Source organism: Aspergillus tubingensis (genome assembly GCF_013340325.1).
Source record: "Aspergillus tubingensis WU-2223L DNA, scaffold_11, whole genome shotgun sequence".
In the NCBI taxonomy this organism is placed as follows: domain Eukaryota; kingdom Fungi; phylum Ascomycota; class Eurotiomycetes; order Eurotiales; family Aspergillaceae; genus Aspergillus; species Aspergillus tubingensis.
The window spans coordinates 285,615-311,809 of record NW_023336285.1 but is presented as its reverse complement, the minus strand read 5'-3'; the positions used below and the strand labels follow the sequence as shown (position 1 = coordinate 311,809).

The 26,195-nt window shown below is 51.3% G+C and overlaps 7 protein-coding genes across 7 annotated transcripts; 2 read left to right on the top strand and 5 right to left on the bottom strand.

The window, feature by feature from the left end:
• Positions 1-1,348: 1,348 nt before the first annotated feature.
• Positions 1,349-7,838, top strand: AtWU_09432 (MYB DNA-binding domain protein; the record flags this gene model as incomplete). The annotated part of the gene is made up of 2 exons (XM_035504538.1): positions 1,349-5,587; positions 5,661-7,838. The coding sequence occupies 2 exons, from the start codon at positions 1,349-1,351 to the stop codon at positions 7,836-7,838; spliced, it is 6,417 nt and encodes a 2,138-aa protein (XP_035360431.1).
• Positions 7,839-10,216: 2,378 nt separating this feature from the next.
• AtWU_09431 (DNA photolyase) lies at positions 10,217-12,221 on the bottom strand (the record flags this gene model as incomplete). Its single annotated transcript, XM_035504537.1, has 2 exons — positions 10,217-10,776; positions 10,853-12,221. 2 exons carry the CDS (start codon positions 12,219-12,221, stop codon positions 10,217-10,219), a joined length of 1,929 nt encoding a protein of 642 aa, XP_035360430.1.
• A 264-nt stretch (positions 12,222-12,485) lies between these two features.
• Positions 12,486-13,441, bottom strand: AtWU_09430 (5'-methylthioadenosine/S-adenosylhomocysteine nucleosidase family protein; the record flags this gene model as incomplete). Its single annotated transcript, XM_035504536.1, has 2 exons — positions 12,486-12,634; positions 12,688-13,441. 2 exons carry the CDS (start codon positions 13,439-13,441, stop codon positions 12,486-12,488), a joined length of 903 nt encoding a protein of 300 aa, XP_035360429.1.
• A 457-nt stretch (positions 13,442-13,898) lies between these two features.
• Positions 13,899-15,739, top strand: AtWU_09429 (WD-repeat protein; the record flags this gene model as incomplete). Its single annotated transcript, XM_035504535.1, has 3 exons — positions 13,899-14,010; positions 14,062-15,584; positions 15,644-15,739. The coding sequence occupies 3 exons, from the start codon at positions 13,899-13,901 to the stop codon at positions 15,737-15,739; spliced, it is 1,731 nt and encodes a 576-aa protein (XP_035360428.1).
• Positions 15,740-15,862: 123 nt separating this feature from the next.
• On the bottom strand, positions 15,863-19,777 carry AtWU_09428 (ATP-binding cassette transporter; the record flags this gene model as incomplete). The annotated part of the gene is made up of 11 exons (XM_035504534.1): positions 15,863-16,481; positions 16,535-17,049; positions 17,117-17,301; positions 17,356-17,471; positions 17,531-17,602; positions 17,655-17,853; positions 17,903-18,139; positions 18,190-18,352; positions 18,405-19,066; positions 19,113-19,346; positions 19,402-19,777. 11 exons carry the CDS (start codon positions 19,775-19,777, stop codon positions 15,863-15,865), a joined length of 3,378 nt encoding a protein of 1,125 aa, XP_035360427.1.
• A 1,236-nt stretch (positions 19,778-21,013) lies between these two features.
• AtWU_09427 (Zn(II)2Cys6 transcription factor) lies at positions 21,014-23,444 on the bottom strand (the record flags this gene model as incomplete). Its single annotated transcript, XM_035504533.1, has 6 exons — positions 21,014-21,070; positions 21,117-22,385; positions 22,435-22,466; positions 22,518-22,740; positions 22,928-23,285; positions 23,338-23,444. 6 exons carry the CDS (start codon positions 23,442-23,444, stop codon positions 21,014-21,016), a joined length of 2,046 nt encoding a protein of 681 aa, XP_035360426.1.
• A 400-nt stretch (positions 23,445-23,844) lies between these two features.
• Positions 23,845-26,191, bottom strand: AtWU_09426 (fungal specific transcription factor domain-containing protein; the record flags this gene model as incomplete). The annotated part of the gene is made up of 4 exons (XM_035504532.1): positions 23,845-24,900; positions 24,953-25,443; positions 25,494-25,663; positions 26,010-26,191. 4 exons carry the CDS (start codon positions 26,189-26,191, stop codon positions 23,845-23,847), a joined length of 1,899 nt encoding a protein of 632 aa, XP_035360425.1.
• Between the last annotated feature and the right edge of the window lie 4 nt (positions 26,192-26,195).

Sequence of the window (26,195 nt, the reverse complement as noted above, 5' to 3'; positions counted from 1 at the left end):
CTCCTTCCTCCGTTTTTGTCTCAAGATCCTCTGCCTTCAAACCACCACCAAACTAACTTACTCACTCCCCCTCTCCCCCATTCTTCTCTTTCTCACCTTCAAATCGAACATCTCCCCCCTCTTCATCATACACACACACTCACTTTTTTCCTTCATCTCGACTCTCTTTGTATTATTCCATTCAACAACTCGCGTCCCTACTTTATTCCCCCTCAGGCTGGTCCTCGACGTTTTCATTCGGCTCCGACTTCCGAGACACAGCAACGAACGGGTCTCGAATAATCCCAGAAGCAGACTTTCCCGTAACTGCTTGCAATTTGCGACTTTTGCTGCCCGGCGTGGTCTCCTTGCAGGTCTACTTTGGGTTCACGGCTTGACACGTTGCATAGGCTCCCAGGTGCGGAGATTTCTCCTTTAATTTTGCTATTTTACGCGCGCTTTCCAGTTTGATGCCCAGTTTTGGTTTTTACGCCTGTCATTACTACCCTCCCTCCTTTTTCTTTGGCGTTGGTCGTGGGCTGGGCTGGGCTAGTCGTCCGTGGGTGCAGGATCGTGCTTCACTTTTTGTCACCAGTCACTTTGTCCCGGAGACACGGGATCGGCCAGCATCGAACTTTCGGCACGCCTCCTTCAATCCCCCATTCCAAACCCATATGTCAAACCCCAGGAGAAAGGGCCATGCTCCTCCTTTTTTCCTTTCTGGCGGACTGGGGTCAAATCCACCATGATCATGAACAGGTTCTGATCCTGTGACTTCCCTTGGACGATCGATCCACCTTGAAAAAAGCTCCCACAGGCGCTGGCAGTTCCGGGTGAAACAGGCCGCGCCAAGTGGCTGGCGCTAAGGTGATGGAATCCGTCAATCATGGCTGCAATCTTGCTTCAGTGCCAAATTGGGATCCGCAGTCCGATTTGGGCGCCACTCATTGGCTGCTTAGCTAAGCTGGCCTGCCTGGCTGCCTGGCCCGTGCCCCTTCCATGCTTCCCTACCGTCACGTGCTCTCCACTCCCCGTTCGCCGCCTTAGGCGCTTCTGACTGGCCGCTGCTGCTGCGGCCGGCGGCTGTCTCGTCTCGTCTTGTCTTGCCTCTGCTGGGACCAGTTCCGTCCCTTTGCTGGCGATTCTTCCCTGCCTACCATTCATTGCGCTCATTGTGTGACCCTTTCCTTAGGTTTTTTCTTTTCTTTTTTTCTGTGTTTTTTTTTTACTTTTTCTATTTTTATAATATTCACATCTACTTACCATTCACATCGCCATCACGATCTTATCTCAAATTACCTTGCAACTAACCTGTGGCAGGCTCTCCTGCCAGGTTACTTTAGCTCACGCTCACTAGCATGACCTGGTGATGTCGTCCAGATACCCTCCATTGTCTGGGTTCAATTCCCGTGATCGTTCGCCCCAACGCTTCGGTGACCGTCGACCCCCTGTTGGCCCCCGTGGCACTGATGATGCGAATTTACCCCCGCTGGGCAGAGAACCCCCCCGGGGTCCCAAAGCCTTGATCGATCCCCCGCGAGGAGCCCCATTCGGTGGGCGTGGCAGAGGTTATCCGGGCCGTGGAGATTTTCGGGACCGGGACCGCGACGTACGAGATCGAGATCGCGACCGTGATCGCGACTTTCGAGATATTCGGGATGGACCACCGCCCTTTCGCCGGGATCTCGACCGGGACCGCGACTGGGGCCGCCGTGACCGCGACTTCGATCCCCGCGAGTCACGTATCGGCTTTGGCCGTGGCCGCTCGCGCTCCCCGCCGCCTCCCCGCGACTTTCGCGATATGAGAGAACCCCTCGGACGAGATGCAGACATGATTCGAATGCGACGGGGCTCCCGAGACAGCATGATCTCGGTATCATCCGCAGTACCGGATGTCCCGTCCGGTGGCGGTCATCACCCCCGCAGTGGCCCGCCCATGCGTGGACGGGGCCGAGGTGAATGGGACTCGGGACGTGGTCGTGGTCGAATGCCGTACCTGGACGATCGAGACTCCTTCAGACGTCGAAGTCGGTCACGAGACGCCCGCTGGGACCGGGAGCGCGAGCGCGAGAGGGACCGCGACCGGGAAAGGGATCGGGAGCGTGAACGAGACCGGATTTTAGATCGCGAGCGGGAGCGTGATCGTGATCGGGACCGCGACCGGGTGATCCTCGATCGTGATCGCGATCCTGAGCGGCGCGAGCGCGACAGGGAACGGGAGCTCGAACGACGGGAAAGGTTTGAACGGCGGGAGGAGGTGGACCGTCGGGTTGAACGCGATGAACGTGACCGACCCGGCGATCATTGGAAGCGCGATCGTCCTCCCAGTCGCGCCGAGAATCGAATCCCGAGCAGCTCAACAGTGTCGTCGGTGACTGGGCCAACTGTCCTCCCGGTTCCCGGTCTGCCTGAACGGCTTCCAGACCCTCCACCCGCAGAGCCCCCTCGTAAGCCCTCGGGAGGAGAGGCACGTCGTGATTCGCAACGCATGGACCGCATTGAACGTATTGAACGCATCGAGCGCATCGAACCACCGGCGCCTCTCCCGGAGCAGCCAGCGAAGGACTTGGTTCCTCCTCCCGTGAAACGATCCCCGCCCCCCGCTGCCCCCCAGGTGCCAGCATTCGGTTCCGTCACCGCGCCCCTTCCTGAAATTTCTGCCGAGAAACCTGAGAAGCCTGAGAAGCAGGATAAGCAGGACAAGCCGGAGAAGCCAGAGAAGCCAGAAAAGCTTGAGAAGCCTGACAAGGTCGAGAAATCCGAAAAACTGGAGAAACCCCCGGTAGATTCGACATCAACAACCGCCGCAGCTACGAAATCGGAGAAGGAACGGCATGAGCTTCCGCCAAAAGCCCCAATGCATCCACCGACCGCGCCCAAAGCGGAGCGAGGTCCTCCCCAACAGCCTCTGGAGCAAAGGGTTCGACGTGATGATACGCGCCGTGAAGAAACGCCTGATATCCCGCCGAAGCCTGAGCCGGCTACCCGTCCCCCGAAGCTGCATGTCGCAGCAGCAGCCGGCGGGCCGAAACCGACAGATATCTCACCTCCCACTGCTCCCGCGGCGATGGTTCAGAAAGATGCATCAGGCGCTCAGGAAACACCGTCTCCAAGAAAGCTAGGGCCCACAATAACCTCCCCAGAACTTGGACGGAGGCCATCGGCCGCAGGGTCAGCCACTTCCCCGGGTCCGCACACTTCACCTCGGATGCCTACATCGAGTATTCCTACCGGACCTCGTGCGCTTCAGCAACGCCCGTCAATCTCTCGTGGCTCTTCGAAAGCTATGAAACAATGGGTGCGTGCGGGATTCCCCGGCGCACCCTCTGGTCCAAGTGCTGCACCATCATCAAAGCGCGATTCCATCGATGGAAAAGAGCGAAGTCTGTCTCTTAGTGAAGACCACAAGCTCGAGTCGCACAGCCAGGCCGATGAGTCTGCCAACGGACTCGAGGCGGGTGAGATTGTCGGCGAAGATGAACCGGTAGAATCAAAGCCCCCAAAGCCCGCGGTGTCGTTTGAGTCGGCCATGGACGTGGATATGCCCGAAATTGTCGCGAAAACGCCAGCTGCCGAAGAGAAGCCTGCGGAGAAGGAAGTGCCCAAGGAGGCGCCCAGTGAGGCACCTAAGGAGGCACCGAAGGAAGCACCGAAGGAAGCACCTAAAGAAGCATTGAAGGAAGCACCCAAAGAGGCACCCAAGGATCAGAGCACCGTCGTCATACCGGATTTTGGACGTTCAAGCGATGAAGAAGAGGACGAGAATGTTGTGTTTACACAAGACTATCTAGAAGAACGGAAGCAGATTTTCGAAAAGGATATGAATGCTCTCCGTGCCGAGCTGCCGCCCCCACCATTGGAAGACCCCAATATCGTGGCGCTACTTATGCGCATCCAGTATTTGGGGATGATTGCCCATGACCAGGTACCTGAAAAGGCATCCACACCTCCAGTGTTAGCTAAGGATACCAAGATAGCCAAGGAGGAACCATCGGCACCCGAGATGGAAAGTGAGCCGAATGGCAAGGCTGAAGAACACGAGCCACCAGCAAAGGTGGTTTTGGATTCTGTTCCTGCGGCCGATGCACTTACTCTCGAGAGTCTGCCGTTTTTGAACTCTGGCCCACCCACACCGTTATCGGACTTGGAAGTTTACCAGGAGAATGCGGCCACTCATGAACGTCTGAAGGACACCTTCCGCGACATCATCATGAAACGTCGCAAGGACGTGGCGCGGAAGAATGCCGAGTTGAGATTGGATTACCTTTCCTACTACAAACCTTGGAGGCTGAATGTGTGGGAGTTGGACCATGCGAAGGAAAAGACTTCGGGTAGTCCCGGGCCCACAACACCACCTGCTGCCCCAGCCACGGCGACGCCTACACCTACGGTGGAAAGCGGAAGACGGTACAAGGGCAATAGCGAACTGGACTTCCAAAATGCCCTGCGCGCCTCTGAGATTTCTGCCCAAGAAGAACTGGAGAGGCGTCGCGGCAACAAGGCTACTGCACAGCCGGACCTCGCCCGCGAGGCTGTGATTCCTGAGATGCTTGAGCCCCCAGAGGTGAAGGCAGGCATCTACAAAGACACCAACAACATCATTGACCCAGATCAGGCCATGGATGTCTTTGGGTTCCTGCCGCCTCGGAATGATTTCAGCCAAGAAGAGCACGAGATCTTTACCGACGCGTTCATGGCACATCCGAAGAAATGGGGCAAGATTGCAGAATCGCTTCCAGGACGGGACTTCCAGCAGTGTATCATTCACTACTACTTGACCAAAGAAGAGATCAAGTACAAGGCCAAACTCAACAAACGGTGGAGCCGTCGTGGGCGTGCCCGTCGATCTGCTCGACCCAAGTCCAATGCGCTTATGGCTGACCTGGGTGTTGTCAAACCGGACTATGAAGGCGAAGAGGAGCCCGCTCCAGTCACCGACACGGGCCGTCCTCGACGTGCCGCTGCCCCAACGTTCGGAGACTCGTCTGCCGATACGGACAACAACGGCCGCCGTGGGAATGCCTCCAAGGATGGCGAGCAAGCAGAGAAGCCCAGTAGACGTGGACCTCGAAGCGGTACAGGCACGCGAGGTGGCCGACGAGGGAAGGCTGCCCAACAGCAAGCGCAGCAACAGCAGCAGCAACAACAACAACAACAATTGCAGCAACAGCAGCAGCAGCAGCAGCAGCAACAGCAAACACCACAGCCCACCCCGTCGGAGCAATCTCTCCAGAGCACGCCTGTTCCAGTGGCTGCCGCTGCTGTCACTCCTGCACCAAAGGTGGAGACTACGGAGCCATCCATGGATGGAGCCACCGAAGCCCCGATCGTGCGGCCCAAGGAGCCGCAAGAGCGAGAGGTAAACGATGTGCCACCGCGCGCCAGGTCTGGTCGGGGACGTCCGAAGGAGGGCGTGTATGTCTTCGAATCTACTGAACAGGAGGCTCCAGCACCTGCCCGGCAGCCCGAGGTAGGCGGCTACGGGTCTCTACAGCCGACGAGTTACTGGTCGGTGCCTGAACAGCGCGATTTTCCTTTGCTGCTGGCGCACTTTGGTCGTGACTTTGAGGGTATATCCAACTTCATGAAGACGAAAACCACAGTCATGGTATGGTCTTCCCCTTCCTCACGCCCACACCTTCCTGAATCATCTAGGCTATCAGCAACTAACTTTCAAGTAGGTCAAGAATTACTTTCAGCGCCGCATTGACTCGGGCCAGAAAGATTTCGAAGATATCGTTGCCGATGCAGAGGGCAAGAAAGCTCGTGGTGAGCCTACAGGTCCATTGCCCGTTCCTAACTTCGCCTCTAAGCGGCGTTATGAAGCTACACCATCTTCTATCATCATGCCTCGGCCTCTCGCCCCGCACACTGATACCGCGCCGGATACAGATGATAGCCGTTTGGGATCCAAGGGCAAACCCGTCAGTTCAACCCCCCAGCAGGCGCCTCTGCAAGCTCGCGCAGGCCAAGAGAAAGAGCGAAATGTCTCGAGATACCCACCGCTTGCGCAAGCCGCTAGTGCTCCAATGGCAAGCGGCCCCATGCTTAGTGAGGATCCTGCTCGGGTCATGAGCTCTCAGGCACCCTTGCCATCGCGAATGCAGGGACCCCGATTGGGGTATTTTGCCGAAGAACGACGAGAAGTCCCAGCAACGGTGCTGTCGCACACAGCTGCCACACGGCCCCAGGAAGCCCCCATGTCCGTGCGACAAACTCCGGTATCCGCATCCGAGATGGCGCGGCTGGAACCTCTCCATGGCCAAGGGTTCCGACCCGCCAGCGTGGACGTGCACCGGTCACCATTGCTTCCGGCACAATCGGCGTTGCCAGGCTCGCAGCAGGCATATCTCCAACCTCAGCATCAACCTTCCTTGATGCCTACAGGATCCCACTCCCGTCAGCACAGCCTCACGAAAACGCCCAGCTCCCCGGCGCAACCGCTGCAGCGGCCGGAGCCGGAAATATCGCCTGTTCGACGTGATTCTATGTCGCAGCGACCTTATTTCGCAATGCCCGGGCACGTTGGCATTCCTCAGTCCACCCCAATCCTGTCACCACCCAAGGAGCTGTCTCGACCTGGACCGCCTCCTGCGGAGCCGCCCGAGGCCCCTCGCGTGCCGGCGAAGCGGTCGAACATCATGAGCATTTTGAATGACGAGCCGGAAGAACCCCAGCCGCGCAAACGGTTCGCTGGCGACCCGTCGTCTTCGACACCCGCAGGGCATACTGGGTCACCCTCTCGGCCTGTCTACGGTGGGATGCAGTCACTCCCGCAACAGCCACCCCCACGTCAAGAGGAGACTGTTATGTCATCTCAGCAGAGAGCCCCAGCCTACGGTCCTCCAAGCCAGTATTTGCCCCCATCACGCGCCTACGCAGACTACCAGTCCTACAGTTCTGTTCCAGGAGGCTCCGCAGCGCCTGCGAATAACGATTGGATGGCCCGGTTTGACCCTCGCGGACAGCCACCCCCACAACCACCGCAGGCTCCGTCGCAATCGAGTAGCCGTCCTACGACCACGCTTGCCTCTCAGCCACCCTACTCTCCCTATACCTCCACTCAATCTTTATCTAATCCTTCCTTGCCGAACCTCACCGCTCCATCCCCTGTCCCAACTCCCGCATCAGTGACTGCGCAGCGCCCAGCGTATCATGGATCCGCATATGCTCCTTCACCGGTGTCTCACGCACAGGCTACTGCGTCGTCCCGCGAACTGGCAGCACAAAGCCAGATGTATCGCCAGAGCATCGGTTCACCCACCCAGCGTACCAGCAGCCTCGCTTATGGTACCCGTCAAGGTCCGCCGACGCCGATACAGTCTCCTGCGAATCTGCTGGGGATGGGATCGCGACAGCCACCAGGCACGGTATCGTACGCCTCGCCCGCGCCAGCCACGCCTGGATCCAGCCATATGTCTGCGCAACAACATGCGGCGCACCAGTCATATCAGCAGCACGTGCAGACTATGGTCAGTGGGGCTCATCAGCAAGCTGCGCACCGCCAGACGCTTGGATTGGCTAGTGGGCCGTACGGTCACAACACTCCACCCCCGCAGGCATCGGTCTCCCGGGCAGCGGGCTTGCCTGGACCGGGGCCGCAGTCGATGTCGATGGGTCGCTCCTACACACCCCCAGCAATCTTGCAGCCAAGTCCTGGCGGAGGGCTGAGCTATGCGCCCAGTGGACCTGCGGCCGTTGGGTCGATGCACCCACTTCAAGCACGACCCGGGGGACCTGGAACGCTTGTGGAGGCGGTGCCGGGAGGTCACCCTACGCCAGGCCACCACCGAGTGTACAGTCAGGGGTCTAATGCCGGGCCATTGCCTGGGCCAATGTCACAGCACCCACCTCGATAGACTTGGAGTGAGAGGTGTTGATAATTTCATCTTTTGATTACATTGTCGCTGCACAGTCACCGCCATCTCTGTCTATACCGTGGGAGTGTGGTGTGTATTATTCTTAGAGCCATCTTTTGTTCTCATTCTTCTTCGATCTTTCACTTTTAATCCTGGTTGGATTGTTCGGCCTGGGCCGTATCTTCTTATGAATAATGTACAGTAGACGATTCGATGGATGGCAATAGTGAAAAGCATGAGACAGCGGGTGAAAGAATTAATTGAAGATATCTTGTAGCTATTCTAGATTGGAATTTGTATGTCAATGCTGAGATCCAAAGTGGATCCTTAGAGCTGAAACGGCCGCTGGCGCTTGGCTAGTGGGAGCTGACGCACGCCGTGTCGTGGCAGGTAGCACCCCATAGTGAACGATCCAATAAGACGGCTGGAGCGCTGTAACCGAGGAGATCTAGCGCTGGAATCCAGTATGACGCGTGAGCTAAGCTGAAGACTTGCGTAGTATTCAGTCAGCCTTATCATGTAGATATATTGAGTAGCCAAAGGGAGTACTCTGAGTATCAGTAGTATTAATATGTGGAGTATATCCGATCTTATCTTTAGTAGTGTGCACACTATATTTCCAGTCTCTGATAATCCAGGATTCTATTATCATGTTATCCTCATCATACTACTACCCCCATGAACAGAGGATATATTATATCCCTCAAGACCACCATCAGAATATCTCCGCACCCCTACAAATTCCAATACCGACTTACCACCATCCGAAACAACTTCCCATTACTACACATCCAGTTTACTGCTATAACCCACTACCAAATCAATATCAGTACGCACAGGCACATATAAACAAACTCATACATCACAGACCACATCATACCCATCAACAGCACCCTATGAACCACCAAAACCAATCAACACACGAACAAACAACCCACGATCTAAAGAATAGACTACATCATCGACGATATCAACATGCGCTTCTTCGTGAGGGACTGAGGAGACGGTTACATATTCACGATCTGTTGTTTCTTCTGGGTCATAAATATAAACATCCTGGTACTTTTAGTAGTATGGGTGGCGGGGGTATAGGTATGTTTTTCGCTTCCGTTGAGAGGGAGGCTTGTTTGAATTTGTGTGTGTATGTGTGCTTACTGGTTTTTAGGCGAATGGGGATGTGATGAGAGAGTGTATGTGTATCCTTCTCATGTCCATGGTGTTGGTATGGGACAGGGGCTGGGAGTGAAGAGACGGGGTGATAGTGATAGTAGTAGTGGTAGTGGTAGCGAGTGGGAGGATGTTTATAAGGGTTCGTTTCTGGATAGGGAATATAAATGTAAACGGAGACGGTTATAGATATAATACTCAACCCTTCCATCATCTTGTTCACATCTAGACACTCCCCTCCACGACACATATAGGATCAAACCAGTTTGTTCAGGTATACCTATCCTGAATGGATATAGCCCTATCTAAGTCAGCAGGTTATGTATAAGAAGGAACAAACACGTTGGAAGTAAGAAATGGGGCGAAAAACGAGAGGACGGTGAACTCAGAGGTAATGGGCTGGCAGCTAGCCAGTCAGTTGCAAAACTCATTTACACCTCAAATTTGCCATTTATATGACTACGCTTTGCTTCTGTTGTATTCAGTTGTGATCAACTACAGCAACGACCTTCCTATGCCATGGCATGCGTTACTTCGTGGGTTACATGGGTCTGAGGGGTTTAAGGGCTATTGGTTTCAAACGAGCGACTCTCTAGATCCGCTTGCCGTTCCCGATTTGGAAGGTGAGGGTATAGCCAACGCTCACAAATGGGACAGCGTTGTCTTCAAGTCATTCACCTCTTTGCTTTCCCTAACTCACGTCTGTCTTCTTCCTTTCCCAACTTTCTTTCCGCGTCCAACAACCACCATCCCATCATAATTTCCGTCTCCTATTGTTTTCGTCTTTTCTTAGTTTCAACACTTCTTTCCGCGGCGCCACCCTCTTCTCCCTCACTTTAGTGTTTGCCTCGAAACACGCGCACATACCCTAAATCACATTTCTCTCACTTCAGATGCACACGGATGAGTTCGTCTACACTTTCAAGTGCATCTTCGACCTCAAAGGTGACTCGGACACTGCGAACCAGGGCACCCTTCCAGAACTAAGCGAGTTTCCACTTTCATCGGCAAATCTGCTTTAATAGGGTATTACCATGGGTTTGCCATACCAAGAATTGGGGAAAGCACGCTGATCTGATCTTCCAGGCGCTGCAGGGCCGCAGACAATCCGTTCTCAGGTACCAAAGTACATAGAGGTCAACAACACGGAGGAAATGCTCAATACTAGTAAAAAGATGATACCGTGTATTGAATAACTAGCCTTCAGCATTCTATTTTTTCTTCTTCGAAGTATGTCCTCCATCTCCATCGTCACCACTCTGATCCCCTACTTCTCGCCCCCGTTTCTGCCCTCCCTCATCATCACCACCATCCCCATCCACCCTCTCATTCGTCTCATCCACCACCCTCCCATCCTTAACCTCATACCCAAACACCTCCTTCCACGACCCATCCATAACCTTCTCATCATCTCCCATAAGATGCACCCCGTACGCCTCCTTCATCTGCGCAATACACGTCTGTCTTCTCTCATCAAAGTCGAACATCGGCTCCGGGTACGTTGTTAATCCGGTCTCTTCATCCTTCTCGACCATCCCATCCCCAGTTACCCGACACTCCCACCTCTTCTGGTCCTCTACCGGCGCCTTCCACGGCTCATAAATATACTTCTTATCATAATGTTTCAGCTCCGGAACATAGTATCTCACGAACAGCCCTTCTGGGTCCCACTTCTTCCCGAACGCCACCGGCGAATAGCATCTATAAAACTGCGTAAAGAATGCCGTGCAGGACAGCCACATCCAGTTTCCGACATTAGAGGCTGTTTCGTCTATTACTCTATTATTAGCATCATATCATTATCAAAATGGAAACGAAAAAGAGAAAGAAAGGGAAGGGAGTCATACGATCAACCAACCACTCCTCGAACACCTCCGCCCCCCTCTCCCAATGCACGTAACATCCCCCCCTCGTCAGAAAACATGCGACACTATGTCTCCCCAGATGGTGAATCCACCCCTCATACTTCAGCTGTCTCATTAATGCATCGATCCACGGAAATCCCGTCCGCCCTTCCTTCCACCGTCGGAACCATACCTCCGCTTGCTCATCATCGATGGTATAAGTCCTGTCAACTAATCCCGTCTCCTTATCGTGATTAGATTGTAAATGCCACGGAATGAACCGCGCGATCTTGTTTCCGCGTGCTTGCGCATACACTGGTCCCAGAGCTGCTTGCGCGGCGAAGAACATTTCTCGGAAGAGAAGCTGGCCAGGGAGATTGGTGGGAATGTCCGATGTAGGTTTGTGGGCTGATTCGCGCTGTTGGAGAGTATCCTGCACGTCGTGCCAGAATTTGCGCACGGAGAGGGAGCCGAAGTGCAGATGCGGCGAGAGAAGGGTTGTCGCTTGTGGGTGGAATGCCGCTGGGGAAGTCTTGGGTTTTTCGAATGTCGCGACGAAGTCTTCGTTTTGTTGGAGGTAGGTGCGTAGCATCTCTAGGGCGATGGATTCGCCGCCGTGGTGGGGAGATGTTGCTTGGCTGGGGTCGATGGAGAGTTCGTTCAGTGTGGGGATGGAGAAGTCGCCGTTGGGACCTGCTATGTTCTTGTATTGATTGTCGTTGTGCTTAGTTCGATGCGCAGCATTTAGATCATCTTCCTGATCTGGAACCTCATGGTCAACTCCACTCAACGCCCTCATTTCCTCCTCCCCCAACGGATCAGGTACACTCTCCGGCGCATCAACAGGCCTATCCGGCACCCCATTATTTATCTGTTCAACAGCCTTCTCGACCTGATGAATACTCATCGTCGGCTCGCCTTTATTATGTTTCACCACCTCGTCTGAATCAAACAACGTCCGTCCGGACTTCACTATAACCTCTACCCCAGCCTCCTTCGCTAACTTCATGACTGTCTCATCGCGCTCCCGCGCATACCCATCTGTATCACTTTCGAATACGAGATGTGTCGCACCCCATGATTCGAATAACTTGGGGAAAACTGTTTGAGGTGCTTCACGTATTACCCACAGCTTCTGCTTCGGGTTCAGCTTGTGGTAGGACTGCGACAGGTCGTCCTGGCATTCTAGCAGGAAGCGCCATCGGTTTGGACCTACGCGGACCCGGTATGCGTAGTGCGGGTCCCAGGTGAAGATTGGGATGAATGTCGATGGGTTGAGGGAGAGGGCGGCTTGTAGGGCTGGGTTGTCGTGTAGGCGCAGGTCGGTGCGGTGCCAGAATATCACGGTGGGTGGAGGGGATTGTTGGGGCATGTTGGGCGGATGTAAAAAGGTGGGTTGTGATTGAGAGCCAACGGAATAATTGAGTCAATTGGGCATGTTTTAAGGTGGATGTGAAGGTGATGTGCAGAATTGAGGGTTGTCGTTGGGAGTTGGAATGTGAGTATGATGTCACCGTATCTGGTTAACTCTGACCCTGTACTCTAGATGTGCGGGATGCAACCATAATGGACTGGGAACCATGGAATGGTGGCTGATATTAACTACTCGGTAGCGATGCCGAATAAGCGGGTAGATTCATCCGAAATAGATATTCCCGGCTGCTGTCATAGTCTGAATGTTGGTGATAGTGCCATTCTGCGCATAAAAGGTGCCTGTGATTGCCCCATTCGAGGACATAGTACCTGCAGATGAAGAGTTGTGATCATCTTCGATTCGAGGAACAACTGCATTGGAAATGTTACCAGTTGCGCAATGAATCCGGCGACAATTGACTCACTAGGCTCAATAAACCGAAGAATTTCCTTGGCTACAGCAGCAGCAGCGGCAGCGGCATACTCATGCCATACATCGTTCTTGTGCGAATCGGCGTAATCGCATATTCCTCGAATGACCAAACAGGGAAAATCGTTCATCATCGCTGCAGCTTCCATTTCGAAACAGATGGCTCCACCTTCATCGCTGGCGATCTGGTCTCTGGTTGCTGCGTCTTTTATCACAGAGTCACCGGAAAGGATGAGTCCGTAATGTATGACTGGCTTGGTTGGATCGGAGCGTGGCGGTCTCTGAGTAACCCTGTCTCGGTTACATTGATTGCAGGTTGCTTCACCTTCGACATGATCATATGTGGGCTCAAAAAGGGTATCTGTATCAATTGATGGGCGAACAAAAGCTTGATGCGCACAGCGTGCATGTAGCTCTTCGATGAACTGATCAACATTGTCACCTTCCATTCGATGTGTAACCTTCATTCTAGAGATAGCGTGTAGCCATTCCAGTGGAGGAGGCAGGAGATGCTGCTCGGCTCGCACAAACCTATCTTGATATGCTGTGCCCAAGTCGTATTGGACCACTCCAGGATTTGTTCCTGTAGGGGTGCTGATGACTACATCTCCTAGCCGAACATCGACTCCCTGAGTGGGTATACCACCGCCAATGCCGACAAGCAGGAGATGAGAGATGTTAGGAAAGTCTTGCTTCAGCTGACTGACAGCGGTCGCCGTGGAGATCTTTCCCCTGAATGTGTACGGCATTGTGGCGATTACGACGCTGTGCCCGCTGAGATTACCCAACACATATCGGGTCGTTCGGGATTGTGTTTGCTTGTGCACCTCATCTAGCATATAATGGATGGCACATATTTCGACTTCGAGTGGGCAGAATATACCAACTGTGTAATCTTGTGACAGAGCCATTGGGCTGATATAGCTCGACGGCAGGTAAATATGACCACGGGGCTTCTATTGCAGAAGTCATAAAAAATGCTCCTTGTTTGTATAAAAGCCATTTTAACTGAGCAGAAAAGGCTCGCAGAACAGGTATCCGGGATCAGCGTCCAGGCGCTAGATATCGAGCGGTTATTGGCCAGACTAAATGCACTTGCTGAGGGGTAGATGTCTAGCCTGGCGCTTACAAAACTGTCTCATTATCTCCGCCCGGACATTGGGTGTGTTCACCATTTCCTTCAAGCATCTCATACCGTTCGGCAATATGGGAGGGGAAGCAATTGTCGGACCGGCCCTTTCAGGCCAATTCTATGCTGGAACCGGAAAGCAGTACAACTTCGGCAGTGTATCGGGAGAAAAGGTCTATATGGGTACCGGTGAGTACATTTGCAGTCCATCTACCATAGCAGCGGGCTGAGGCCAGACAGGAGATGTCCAAATATTCTCGACTTTGCAATTCGCAAAAAGTGCTTGCTTCAACTCCCGGGAAAGGGAGCACGACTCATTCTGCCCCGAAGGCACCCGTGTGGATTTGTTGAAGGACATAGCAGAATGGATTGAGACAAACCATGACGAGGGTATATTCTGGCTTAGTGGAATGGTAGGCACTGGAAAGACGACGGTTGCTCGCACAGTGGCTCGAAATTATGATCAGCAGTCGCGGCTGGCTGCGAGCTTTTTCTTTACAGATACAAATGGAGACGCTAGTAGTGCGGACTCCTTCGCATCAACAGTTGCTTGTCAGCTGGCCAACTTCGATACAAGCATGAAAAATGCTATTCAGGATGTGTTGGAACGATGTCCTCTTTTACCCTATCACGGGTTGTCGGAACAGTGGACACGGCTTGTGAAGGAGCCACTTATGGCATTCACCCAGAAGCACGATAAGAATCCGATACTTATTGTGGTTGATGGCTTGGATTTGTGCCCGGATAAGGAAGATCAACGCTTGATTCTTCGTCTACTATCTGGCATTACTCAGGCGTGTGAAAACAAGGTGCTTGTCTTTGTGGCGAGTCGACCAGAATCCGCCATTCGGTCACAACTTTCCAGAATTCAGCATAGAAGGTTGAAACTACAGGATATTGAACAAAGGGTCGTTGACTCAGATATAAGCATCTTCTTGGACCACGAGATTGGCAAGCTCCTGGCCCCGTTCGAAGCAGAGCCTGCATGGAACGGAATCGTGGCGTATTTCGTTCGTCTTGCCCAGGGTCTCTTCCTCTGGGCGGCCACTGCTTGTCAATATGTCCGAGATGCTAGAAACCACCAGATTATCAGGCAGAGACTGAGAGACATAGAGCAAAAAAGCCGGGAAAAAGGAACTCCAACTGAACAGTTATATCAAATCTATACCAGCGTCTTAGATGGCTCAGTCAACGAATCATGGAGTGAGAAAGAGAAAGCAACCTACTGGAACTCTATTTCGCGAGTATTGTGGGTTCCCAAACATATTCTTGGTAGTCTGCCAAGAAGTGTCTCTGGAAAACTGATACGGGTGGACATTGACTCCATGCTAGAGGACTTGCATTCTATTGTGGATGTTCCAGAGGATGGTGACAAACCTATCAACTTCCTCCATATATCCTTTGCCGGGTACCTGGGTCAACTGGGGCACCCAGACCTTCAATTAACACGAAAACAGAGCCATTGTATGCTAGCGGATGCTTGCCTTGACCTCCTGAATGAAGCATGTGGGCAAGATGGTAGCAACCTACGGAATCTTGTTCAGCACGGGGGAGAGCCGAAAACGCATAATATTCCCCAAGAGCTGGAGTATGCGTGCACCCAATGGGTAGAACATTACTATCTCGGAGAGGAGCCCATGTCCCGAAACACGAAGGCATTTGTGTTTCTCGAAACACACGGGAAGAGTTGGATCCAACTATTTGCCTTGAGCAACAAGTTAGAAAGAGTAAAGCTATTGAGATATCCGCTTCATGAGAGAGTTGTGAGTGATACATTAAGCGGATATGCTAGCCATTGAGATCTATAGCTAATCTCAAATAGAAGGATAACCCAGAAGAGGACAAGGGATTCATTCATGAGTTACTCTCTACTGAATCCATATCCGAGATATCTGCGCAGTGTCAACGACAAGGATAAATTGAAGCACCATATGCATGTATTGCTTTAGCACACTTCTCATTCAGTGTACGTTTCGTTGTATTTGGACAATGTATATTCTCAACCAGATTATAACCATCACTATACACGCAGAAAGACTATCTAGCTCTCTCCAACACAATCTGTAGACGTACCAATAACATATACCCGTAGCTTTCCATCCTTCATCGTAGCAATGGCATCTACACCTGGCCTTAAAGTATGCATGATCCCCTCAGTTCGATGAGCAATCATAATAACCGTATGATACTGAAGTTCTTTACGCAGAATATCTCCCAAAATAGCCTCGGTCTCACGATCCAGAGACGAACTAGCTTCATCGAAAATAATGATCGGTTTCGTCGACGCAGTCGCCCTCACACGGAGCAGCATCCGACAAAGCGCGAAGAGCTGCATCTGACCGGCAGATAAGGGAAGTATGGTCGACATGGGAAGATCCAGTACAGCGTCAACACCTGTGGAGGCGGCAGCAATCTTATTCCAAAGTCGAATTCTCCTCAGTGCTTGTACAATTTCATCACTTGTGCATTTATTATACGGGTCCAGATTGAAGCGGATGCTCGCGGTGGGGATGTTGAAGCCATCCTGTGGTACGGCGATGATGCCGCGTTGTCGAAGGATCTGTAGAGGCACGTGTGCGATGTTGATGTCGTCGATGGAAATGAATCCGTGTTTGGTCTCGAGAAGCTGGAGTAAGGAGAGCATAAGTGTGCTCTTACCGCTATAGCCAACAAGTGAGCTGGTGCATGAAATATTTGGAATGACTGATCATACCTTCCTGTCCGACCCATGACAATGAGTTTCTGTCCCGGATTGACTCGAAATGATACATTGCGCAGACCGGGCTCTGACTCCTGGGAGTATGACACCGTGATATTCTCGGTACGTAGGTCTCCTGCTGATGGCCACTTTGGACCTGGCTCTAGAGCACCTTTAGCAGCATCTTCGCTCGGTACACATTCCTGCACATCTTTCAGTCGAGCAACAGCGCCAAGCGAGGTCTCCAAGGATGTCCAGTTTTGGACTAACCGTAATAGCGTGGTGTTGGCCCCAATCATTAAATTTAAGGCCATTCCGACATCAGCCCCCGTGGAGTTCCGGTACATGACCGTAAGTGTTATCAGACCTATGGCAATGATTGTCATTATACAGTCCAGCACAATTTTAAGCCAGCACTGCAAGCAGAGAAGCAGGTAGTATGGCTTTTGTGACATGTCCAGTGCCTGGATATTTTCGGTGGCGAATTTGTCCTGCCAACCGAAAGCACGGATCGTGGTTACACCACTGGTCTGGGATATATTAGACATGACTTATTATGGAGATGTATGGCGAACGACAAGAGCATATTGAGCATACTGTATCTAGGAAATTGGTGTTCAGGCGCGACCTTGACTCTAGGTCCAGAAAGCGCAACTGACGGGAGGTCCGAAGGTAGACCTTTTGAATGAGGTAGACCAGTATGTAACATGGTGGTATCATAGCAAGCATCACCGGCTGTACATACACAATTAAGGCTACCTGCATTAGTAGCTTGAAGATTTCTGGAACAGACCTTGTTAGGACAATGTGACTGAGAGGGTGGATTGAAAGCTTACGGGTGCTTAAATTGGCGAGAGCGGAGGGTAGTTGCTTGTCCACCAACGCGATGTCTTGGGAGAACCTGTTTAAAGTGATGCCGATCTGTGTTTCTGCAAAATAGGACAATGGTGCTCTGGATTTAGGTACCCTGCATCAGCAAAGTAGTGTGATAAAAGGGAGGTGAAGGCTGACCCGAGTACCCGCTCAAGCAGCTGGGAATGTAACACTATACCCGAGCGAATCGCAACCTTCATCTGCGTAAACCTTCCATATGTTCGATGTTAGCGAAGCCAAGTTAGTACACAGGGTAACCAACCACATCGTTCCACTGGTTGCTGCCCACGCAATGAATGAAATCCCTGCATAGAGCCCCATATATCCATTAAGCTCCCCAGACGAAGACTCTGTTGCCCATCTCAGAACATACTGTGAGAAGGTCAAGCAGAATGAATATGTGGCGGTGCAGACTGTCATCAGAAAGGCATTTCGGTAACCAACAGCATTGAAGTAGTACCCTGTGTATGAATTAGCACGCATTGTACAACTTGATAGAAAAGAATCTACCATAGAGAGCAATATCGCCAGCCTTCCGTGATAAGTCTTCGGTGGCATTATCGTTTCGCTGGCTTTGACCAGGAGCCTTTCTGTAATACAGCTCTGATGGCTGGGTAGTCTGATCGCTTGCAGCGGAGGGAACAAGGCTACCCGGAATTTTTCCCTGCTGAACGGTGCTAGGATCCTGGAGGCGTGCCTCCGATCTTTGCAGAACCAGTAATTTATTTGCCATGGGGAAGAGCTTTGCTATGACGGATTAGAAAAATCTGACTGGCTTTAGAAAAAAGTAGACTTACTGGTGTTGCTCATGAGCAGAACACCTGCGTTCATATTCTTGAATAGCCCCCTGGGGCCCAGTAGTCTATCAGAAATCTGCTCTGCGACATTTTCGTCCAAGGCACTGAGCGGGTCATCGAGGATTACCAGATCATATCGTGAGTATACCGCACGTGCAAGAGCCTGCGTCAATTAGCGACTTGACAGGAACAACCCACAATAATAATTAACATACTACGCGCTGACGCTGTCCACCGGATAGGTTCATCCCATTATTCTCAATAAACGTCGAGTCACCGTTGCGAAGGCTCTCTAAGTCAGGGCTCAAGCAGCATGCGTCCAGAACCAGCTTGTACCACTCTTGGTCAAAGTCAGAGTCACCAATTATCGCATCCCGGATAGTAACGCTTGGTAGCCAAGGAGCCTGGGCACAGTATGCGATCTTCTTCGATGTAAGACTAATTGACCCGGTTGAGGGTAATTCTCCAAGCAGGGCCATGACTAGCGTTGTTTTTCCAATACCGACAGCTCCGGTACATACGATTAGCTGCCCTTTAGAAAGGCTGAAGCTTACATTTTGGAGTATTGGCGCATCCGTTCTTGAATTCCCAATGGAGACATGATCCAGTGCTACCAAGTGTTGACTCGTTTCTTTACCAGCAATCTGCCGGGGATCCACAACGGCTGATCTACTGATGTATGCCTCAATGCGTGTGAAGTTTGCCATCATACCAACAGCACGCGGGACTAATGTCATGACCATGTTGGCCGGATGTGTGACCATGGAGAGAAGAGCGATTGACGTGAATATATCGCTGGCGTGCAGTTCTCCGGTTCCAGATGACAGCGCATAGAAGATCAGAGTCAGTACCGGCGCAAATATACCAAGTAGATTTGCTTTGTTACGTTAGCTTGCAGCTGTTGATATGGATTTATCACATACCGCTGGCATTATACGCGACGAGAATCCGCCTTAAACGTTCTGACAGGCGTAACTCCTTCTCGCGCAATTGTGAAATAAGGGATTGCATTGCATCTTCAATACCCATCATCTTTAGGCTCTTGATGCCACTAAGCACACTCGTGGTTGTGGCAATGCGTGCTTGAGTTGCGGTATTCCACTCCTTCTGTCGGGGCTCAAGGTGCTTAGCAACGTATGCACTCATCCGCGAACACGCTGTAGTGCATTAGTACGATGAGCATAGATATTCGAGGATCAACAAGTAGTATACCGAGTATGATAACCAGTGGAAGGAAAGCAAACCATTGGAGCCGGGCAGCCAGCAACGTTATGCCAATAATTACCTCCAAGAGGTAGGCCCACGTGTCATGAAGAATCTCTCCCACTGACTCAACACTGTCAACATCGGAATTGATTAGGGTCACAGCCTCTGATTCGGCCTCTTTGCCGGGGAGTCTCATCGTTTGATCGTGTACCAAGCTAATCAAGGCGCCCCTAGCCATGATTCGCAGTCGATCGATGTAACGTTGATATATTGCCGCAGAGACCGCCATTCCTATGTACGTAATTGCGGCAGATGAGATAAGCCAAATGCCACGAGCTGTGTCAGTAGCCGTATCATTCACGAAGCGGATAAGGGCGTCCATCACTAAGGGTTGAGCGTAACGTAACACGATGACGAAGAGCCGAGGAATCACGGGCAACAAGAAAGCAGATTTAAGGCAACGTGCCAAATTAAGAGGAAGAGCCCATGTGGGGGACTTAGCTAATAGACATTAGTATAATAGTGAAATTTGGATGAATGCTCTCACTTCTTGAACTCCACGCTTTAATTGCTCTCGTGCGGAGAATTCTTGATGACAGCATGCAATGGATCGCAGGCAATCGTGCAGAAGAAAGCGTCGAGATATAGCCTTCCCTCAGCATAGTACTCATCCAATAGAGGGAGACAAGACTAAAAAGCCCAGCCGCATCCTCTGAGGTTGACACCTGTGAATTCAGATATCCTTCCCATCCCCAGGAACCGATATAGGAGAGAAGCCATAGTGCTTCCAAGCATAATCTCAACTTGGTTGTCCCACAGTCAAGGACTGTTTCACATACCATGCCCCTCATCTTATGCATATCTTGTGCTAATGTAACAGCAAGGTACGCAGGTACGAGGTGCGGCGATTGAACTCCTCGACCATGTTCAAGGATGGATATAACAAGAATACCTGCTACTACAGCAACCGAGAGGCAATTGTCCAAAGCGGCTAGACCATTGTGGAGATGTGCGTCTGGCCCAGGCCCAGCCACAGACATCAAATGAATTATGCAGAGCGCGACTGCGATTACCTGCGATATGGACCCTCGGGAAGCAGAATCTGGCTTCTTTGGTAGGTTGTAAATGCCACAGACTCGCCGAGCTATCCCAAGGAGGAAAGCCAACGATAGTACAACTGACCCCAATTCGCTGTTGGTGGCCTGAGAGAAAGTCATGATCATTGCGCTTCAATCACCACCAGGAACTCGAATATTGTGGAGATTCCGGTCAGTGCCACGAATAAAGAAACTTTGGAACCCGGAGGGAGCTGGAAGTGGCGGTATGCTGATAAGGGGACTGATGCACGTGCAGCCACAAGGGGACTGAGCTCCACATGAGGTGTCGCTTGCGGTGGTGCATCGATAGTTCAGCCTTATGTCTCAGATGATATTACACGCTAAGCATGCAGCCAATGACCAGTTGGGCTGCAGTGGCACGTCATAATAGCGCGTTGTGCCGCCATTTTTGCCCTTGCAATAATAAGGCACTTCTCAATTCATGATGAAATGTTCAGATATTGTGAAGGAGTACACGTTGATGATGAGATTTTGACTCCTAGGTACATAGCCTCCTTTGATCAATAGATAGGCCCGTCCTGCAACTCGGTATCCTGGATGAAGGCATCCCACGTAGTCTGTTCTAGTCAGTATAGGACAAGTTAAGTAGCATGAAGTACGAACCCAATCAATATCTATATCCAGGGTCTCCTTCTCAAGCGATTGATCGACGCCATCAAAGGCTGTGATCAGAGAACTGAATCCTTGAAGATCTAAGGCATGGGCTGAAGTAGTTGCAGATTCGGGCCGGAAGCTTGCGATCATCCGCACAATAATATCGTACACTCTCCCAGCTTCTTCGTAGGAGTCCTTCGCGCGTCTCCAGAGATCGCAAGACCTTTCTAATATCTGCAGTATATCGATGCTCCTGGATGCATCTGGGCTATTAAACCGCCGCGCGAGCTCCAACTCCAGAAAGAGAATCATAGCAGCTAGAGTCAACACTTGTCTCGTTAATGAAGACTTGTACCACGACGGCTCTAGTGCCACTTGGTAGTCTAGTAAAGTCATCGCGGAGGATAAGCATCGATCGTGAGATAGCTTGAATCGGTTATCTAGTCGCCCTTTAGCCATGAACTTTCTGTGAAGGGTGCACATGGCTCTGTGATACATTGAGCAGAGGCTAAATCTGGAAACCTCTGCTGCGTTCCCTAATGGGATAATATTTCCCTCCATGTGGACCTTTAGGTGTGAAGGAAAGTGCTCATATGCATCATACAGCGCCTGGTCAATTTCGCGAACAGTGTCGTAGGTGACAAGCGTTGGGGTGTTATTGAAATCTGCAATGCGTCCGATGGCACGGAAGAGGCGGGTCTTTGCTATTATGTAGGTCGTTGCGGTAGGCTCTTCCAGGGGCCTGGATGGCGGGAGGTACGTAGTTTCTTCAGTTAACTCCCAGTCGTGGATGTTTCGTGGCTCCATTGTATCCGAAAATAGTGTTGAGCTCGTTCGAGGAAAGCCACCAAGGAATGAGGCCATATCGTCCATGATAATCACCGACATCCAGACACGACGTCGATATTCTGCCTGAAACGGCGAGATAGATGGGGAGTGAGAAGGGTCACGATGATAACCCATGTTTATTGCAGCTCGTACAATGACTCCTGTCATGATCCATAGGCCGCGACGGTTATCGTCTTTTCTGTTGAGCTCAGCTGTTGCGTTGAACCGCAAGGTCTCAATAGTGTAAGGAAGACATTTAGCAATGTCGCCATTAAGCAAACACTGTGCTGTACGGATGCGATAAAGTTGAAATAGAGACTCTGAGATGCCTTCATACTCTGGCGGTTCTCCAAATTGATGAAAGGAGAGCATTGTGAGGCCAAGGATTGAGAAGAGGAGGCCCAGCCATATGAAGTTTGTGCGGGACGGGTCTTTCCAATGCTCGTTATACTGATGTGTGGTTAGTAGGTGGTTATAATGGCAGTAAAGAGATTGATACCTCGCGCATGAAGGTTGGTTTGTGTAGGATGGCTTTACAATGGTAAGTCAGCTTTTTGATATTCATTGGACGAGGTCACTCACGGGGAACAGATATTTGGAATTTCTCTGTGTCAAAGAATAGAGCTATGAGCTTATCGACCTGATGCTTTGGCGGTAATGTCGAAATGATCTCTATCCGCTCCAATGGCTTGACCTGGCCAAAAAGCAAGCTCGAGCCATCGGCAATATGCGAGGGAGCAGACCGGACGACCTCATAAGCCGGTTCATCCTGACTTTCGGTCCATGTTTGCTTGAGTGCGTTTATCTGTGAACTATTAGCTGGCGGGGCCTTACTCTGGAAAGACACTTGTCACGACGTCGAAGAAGCGGCTGCTGTTCGCTAACATGATAAAAGGGAGACGTGGTGTAGCAAAGATCATACAGTGAATGGACCAGTGTGGGGGAAGCAAATAGTCTATAGCAAAGATCCACAGGCAGATTAGAAGACTCACCTCCTCCAAAACGTCATACCACTCATCACCCCCTCGATACACAGAGCGAGTGCCATCAATCATCGTCGTCCCAGCACAGGCAACCTCCGAAGCATGCGAATGCGCACCTTGCAAAACCTTATTATCGTCAGGTGTAGAGCTCTCCGGTGTATGAGGCGCATTTTCAGACAGTCCATTCTGTCGCTCAGCAATCAGTCGCTTGACCAAACCCTCCAAATGGTCGATCCTATTCTTCATTTCATCCCCACCATCCCGACGTATAGGGGGTGCGCCATTGTTGGATCCCCTGAATCTGCAGGACGGCTGCTCATTGCGAGTGATACAGTTCTGACAAGGCTTTTCGCGATTGCATTTCAACCTGGAACTGTCAGCACTTATCTTGCACGTAGTCCATATGGTGGTCTACACACTTCCTAGCGCGGCAGGGATCACATGACAATGGGATCCGGTGGCGCCGTTTTGGTTGGTGCGTTGGTTTGGAGACCCAAGTGGGCTTTGTGACGCCATTGGATTCCATAGTGACTGAGGTATAAGAAGATGGAATGGCTTGGAGTTGGTTAAGTCCATGGCGATGGAAGCAGGATCCCCCGCTTGGGACAAGCTCGGTGCACGTGACTTATCTCCACGGACTTAAGGGATCCGACACATTAACAAGACACGGTGGTCCTCGATGACGACGGTGGTAGTAAGTGATGCATGGAAATCTCGTCTACAAAATCCTAAGCGAAGTAAATCCACCACCTCGTGACTTTCCTTCTTGCTCCCGGGCTTTGGTCAAATTACAAGTATATTTTATGCTCCTGCTAAAAGTCCATTAAATGGGTGCTATCCAAAGAATTGCCCGGCGCTCATAATCCATTAACTCATCAAGCAAAATTTCACGTCTTCGGTGAACTGTCGGCGTTTGTAATCGCTCCTTAAGCCTCAATCAATCCAAGAAGGTTTGCGCGCGCTGTCCTAGTCTTCAATACTGCCATCTCAGCCGTAGGATAAGCCTGCATCAAGTGTAACGCAGCCTCCTCACAAGCATATAGATTTGTCATAGCCTGCCTTCGGACCATGGTATCTGAGCCCTGAAGATCCAACAGACTAGCCTCAACAGCGAACATCAGTATTGTGACTGATGCTCCGGGAAGGAACGGAAGTAGTCCAAAATCCTGCAACTCCCCGAGTACCTTTTTGATTTGCGACGTGGATGCCCTTAGACCTTCCATGTTCGGGAGCGCAGTGCTGGTTTGCTGGCCATGCGTTCCTGTGCGGTATATCACAGCCATGGCGGCTAGATATAGCAGGTAGAGAAAAGCTTTGTGCACGAGAAACACTGCTTCGGTCGAATTTCCATCCGAATCGGCGGGAATGTGCGGTGGATGGTAAATTGCGTTGAGTGGAAGGAATTGAATCCAGGAATAGAGAAGCTTCTCACAACTGGGTCTGATGGATGGCGAAATGCTACATTTAGGGGCGAGTGAATAGAAGCTGCTGCGACGTGCTGGGATTGGAACCCAGGCCCCTTCGTATAGGTAGTCTAATATTGCTCCAACACAGTAGGAGAGTTTGACTAATTCCTTGAAGAGCATGGCAGATTGTTCCTGGTTAGTGCTGGTAAGCATAGGAGAAGCGCTCCCTAGGCTCTCATGAATGATTTCATCGTATTCCTGAGATGCATCGCTCATAAGATGAAGGATCGAGTCTGGATATATGCTGACTGGTATCCGTGGGGGCCGACGAGACCCAAGCGAGATTGTTCGATCACGGACGTAGAGGCAGCACCACATAGTGGATCTGAAGGAACGGCTATCGCATGGCCAATCTTCATCATGGAGCAGGCCAATTCGTTCCGCAGTGGAGAAGGCGACATCAAGCCAGTAGGATGGCCCTTTATGGCGTGACATATCTCCATGCCAGAGAGTCATCAGTACGAGAGCTTGGATTTGGGTGTAGGCACATGGTTCGGATTCAAACTCGTATAAAACCTGCTAGTCGCTCAGTAAATATGAAATATGATGTGTTGTGATCAGTACTGACCTTTGTACGTTCAAATAAAGCTCCCGTTAGCTGTTCCATTTCGTCAGTGTCTCGCCGGGCGAAAATACTGCCGGCAAACATGACAGCTTGGTATAACAGTGGTGATTTGAACTGAGTGTCATCTCCAACTATGACTTTTGAGAGAAAATCCCCGAGATCAATAATTGGTAAGAGCGGATGAACATATTTGACATACGCCGCCAATAGCTCGTTACGCAAGGCTGGTGGCAAGAGCTGCAGAGCTCCTTTCCTTAGCAAATACTCACTGTCCTCAGGTGAGACCACTGGGAGTCGAGTTCGAAATTTCCGGTCCGGTCCTGTGACATTTCCCTTGCTTGGAGCCAAATAAGAGACTGGCTGCTCGAGAAGTCCCTCAACGTCTGAGAGAAGATTGTCAAGAGGATAGGTAGACAGAACATCAGGCTTGATGGCGATGTGTGGTTGGCCTGATATAGCTTTGGTCCCTGAAACCAATAATTGGGAAAGAGATTCTATAAAGACAGGTGAGTAAGTGCGGCAGACAGCATAACTTGTTACCTACCACCGTCGAAGAGACCATTGCTCTCCCAATCATCCACACTGCCGGGACTCCCTGTGTGGGGAATGGAAATACCAGCATGGGTCCCACTAGAGTCCGAGCATGGCGAAGACGAGGCATTAGTGTCAGGGGAGGACGCCGTGTTTGGACTAGTTGAAGACTTTCTGAGTGCCCTATAACATACAATTGTCAGAAGCCTTTCTCTAGCGCCAACATAATTCCATTGTATACAAAGAGCAGCGAATGACTCGTGGCTACCAATACGCACGGAAAGCTAGACAGGAAATACCTTCGTGATTTCGTGTAGACACACTTCAAGTTTCTCAAGTTGCATCTGCGACACACAGTCGCTCCTCGTGTTAGTTCGCATCGTACCTTCGAGCTCCGACATGCAAGGCAAGCGAGTAGAGGCCGCTGTGTCACACGACTACAGACCTGAGGTCGAGGGCAACTCTCCATGTCGGATATTAATTCCTGAATTGCTCCACTGAAACTTGACCAAGAATTTGCGGTCCAGACAGGCCGTCGGCGGGTGCAAGAAGTAAATATGGAATAACAATCGCATCCCTTTCATGTCCAAGTTCCTGACCTGGCCCAAGATTGAGCCACCGGACATGTGCAGGAAGCTCATCTTTTCCGGCGGCAATTTGGTCTTCCCCACCAGGATCCACATTCTCACCAGCTTCAACGCCGCGGAACATCAAG